The sequence below is a fragment of the Bombyx mandarina genome, chromosome 18 (genome assembly GCF_030267445.1).
Source record: "Bombyx mandarina strain Sakado chromosome 18, ASM3026744v2".
NCBI lineage: Eukaryota > Metazoa > Arthropoda > Insecta > Lepidoptera > Bombycidae > Bombyx > Bombyx mandarina.
In genome coordinates, this window is record NC_143224.1 from 89938 (window position 1) to 92761 (window position 2824).

General features: G+C 43.2%; 1 protein-coding gene across 1 annotated transcript; it reads right to left on the minus strand.

The window, feature by feature from the left end:
* Window positions 1-745: 745 nt before the first annotated feature.
* Window positions 746-2588, minus strand: LOC149500913 (epithelial serine protease-like). The gene is made up of 5 exons (XM_089734837.1): window positions 2331-2588; window positions 1550-1817; window positions 1367-1456; window positions 1050-1246; window positions 746-911 (listed from the first exon to the last, which is right to left on the minus strand). Exons 1-5 carry the CDS (start codon window positions 2571-2573, stop codon window positions 807-809), a joined length of 903 nt encoding a protein of 300 aa, XP_089590963.1. The 5' UTR covers window positions 2574-2588; the 3' UTR covers window positions 746-806.
* Between the last annotated feature and the right edge of the window lie 236 nt (window positions 2589-2824).

Here is a 2824-nt window from a genome sequence, read left to right on the forward strand (position 1 = left end):
CACCGTGGTTCTGCTTAACCCCATCTGAAGGGCCAACAGTTTCTGCTTACGTTTGGGATTTCTTTGAATTCGCGCCTTCACAGCTTTTATCACTGCTGGAGTCCTAACAGACCGAGGGCGACCACTTCTTGACCTGTCATCTACACTAGAGTCTTCATTGTATCGTTTGATGGTACGATAAACGAATCTTTTGGTTATATTAAAATTTTTCAGTATGTTAAAAATTTGAATTGGCGCGTAACCGCAACGATGCAACGCAATAACTGCAACACGGTCTTCATTAAGCGTCCACTCCATATTTAAAAATGAGTAAAATTCTAAAAGTATACATTTTTATTTTCATGAACAATTCGAAATTCGAATTCAATAAACTTTTTTGTGACCAGCATTCTAAAAGAAAAGTTTTTACTGTGTGACAATACTTATGACCTGACTAGTTATATACTAAAATATATCGACAAAGGAAAGATCTTCCAGCGAGCGGGTATATTGCTCGGTAGACCGACGGTACCTAGGCGATCGAAGACCTCGCACTCACTCAATAGAACTAGCAAACCTACCTGCTGCTAAGGAACTTCCTACAAATTTAAGTCAACATTCACGCTATCGAGTAGCCCGATCGAGAAAACAAAAGGAATACACTCCGAGCACACTGCCGTGAATCCACACTGTTTAACTTTTTATTGAGTACTTATTCAAGTTTCCCAAAGAGGATGAGATTGAGGAATACGAAAATAAAGAAAGGTTTTTTTGTAAATGAAATTATTTTATTATTAATGAATCATTCAGCATTCGTCAGTCGTCATTTAAATTCTAGCCCGGATCCAGGAGTTAAAGGATGTGACTCTAGCGAAACCGGCAGGGTAGCCTCTCTGGCAGCCTTTGTCTGATCCGAACGACGTGATACCGATCTGGAAAGTACAAGAAACAAATGGGAAATGTAGTGAGTCATAAAAGGCTACCCTAGTAAATAAACAAATAAACAAAAAACAGAGAATCTATAGGCAACCAGTTAAAGCAGTAAAGTTAAACAAAACTAGTGTACTGACCAGCTGACGGCCTCCGCCGCTGCCGATGGAGAGAGGGCCGCCGGAGTCTCCGCTGCAGGTGCTGCGACCGTTAGCGCCGGAAACACAGAGGGTGGAGCCAATGATCACAGAGTTTCCGTACGTGCGGGCGCAGACGGCGTTGGTAATGACCTGGAGGCTCACTTGACGTTTTTGTTGGTTGTTGGCTCCCGAAGCAGCTGGAATAGTCAAGGAATTTTATCAAAACTCTCTCATGGCGCCTTCTAGTCGCGGAGTCAACGCAGAATACAAAATGAGAGAATAATATATATTTTTTTTCAGTAATGATAAATACTAACCATCGGAGGTCCTCCCGAAGCCGGCAGCCCAGGCCCAAGTACCAGCAAAGTTGTTGTTTCCACTGGCTAGGTTGATGCGCTGGATGTTGTCTGTAATGAGGTGAAGTAGACAGAATCACATTACAGGTGTAGGAACTCTAAAATAATCAATAATTTAAACAAAGCACAGATAATGGTACTGACTGTTGAAGCCAACATGGTTGTGGTTGATGACGGCGACGTCGTTGTTGAGGTTGTTCATGTTGTAGCTGCCGTGCAGGTGAACACTGGAGGTGGTGACCCTGGTTCCTCCGGAGAAGATGTTAGCTGTACCAAAAGCGAGAGTAAACTGACGAGCCTGGGCGTTCCTGGTCCTCCAGCAGTGAGCCGCGGTCACAGAGCGGGTGTTGGTCAGTAAGGAAGCTCCGCAGATGGAAGTTCTGCCATTCGTGAGTGCGATCACAAGTCCAGCCTATGATATGAGAAAAATAAGAAAAATTAAGTATTTTGATGCGATTTGATGATGATAATAAGAATAACATTGTACATTTCAAGGAACAATATACAATTTAGTTGATCTTTTAGAGAAGTGCGCTAACAGCCGGAGAGTCCCAGCAAGAGGGTATACGTCGCCGACTCTCCTCTGGACTAACACAGTTATGGATCCGGCGATAGACACGTGGACACAGCCACTGAGTATCTCGCCGGATCTTCCGAGTGGGACGCGATTCCGATCCGTTGATAGACTCTGTGAAGCACTGCTCTTGCTAGGACTGGTGTTAGTGAATTCTATCAACTTAAGCCTGTGAGCTCACTCACTCGTCCGCGGGAAGTTGGAACAGCCCCTTAGGCTACCAGTGATTAGGTAGAAAAATAGTAATAATAATAATAATTAAATGGCTAATATGCTATGTTTCGATCGAAATTTGAATAAAAGTTTAAAATCGGTAGGATTAGTGCGTATTGGATAGCAGTAGGTACTTACAAGATGGGGGTGAGCACCAGCGTTGGCGGCAGAACCACCCACAATCCTGGTACCGTCGAAGTCAGCGGCTTCCTCGGCGCGTCTAAGACTCTCAGCCCGGGGGATACCGATCTTGTTGTGGTAGTCAAGTTCGATGGCCTCTTCTGCCACGACCACGGCCGCCAACGCCATCAGTACTGCTGCGAAGACCTTCATGGCTACTACCAGTTTACAGGTTCCCTCGAGTAGAATGTTGTCAGTCATCGCTTCGGTATCTTTTATACTTGCAAAAATAGTATCTTATCTCAACAAAAGTCTCATTTCAAAATTTAATTAATTTTGACATGTAAATGATGATAAAATTAAATTGCGAAAATAATCCCCGCCGTTCATAAAACGCACCATTCGTGGAAAAAGGACCCAAGTGAAAAACTCGAACTTTACAGGAACGTAAAAAAACTGTTTTGTTATAGAATGCTAAATCATAGATGAAAATGTTCTTAAGAGACTTTATG

Excerpts from the sequence above, each read along its gene's own strand:
- LOC149500913 (XM_089734837.1), bottom strand. The coding sequence starts at position 2,573 with ATGACTGACAACATTCTACTCGAGGGAACCTGTAAACTGGTAGTAGCC. Across the intron at positions 1,818-2,330 it reads CTGGTGCTCACCCCCATCTT|GCTGGACTTGTGATCGCACT; the intron begins GTAAGTACCTAC and ends CTCATATCATAG. Across the intron at positions 1,247-1,366 it reads CTTCGGGAGGACCTCCGATG|CTGCTTCGGGAGCCAACAAC; the intron begins GTTAGTATTTAT and ends TGACTATTCCAG.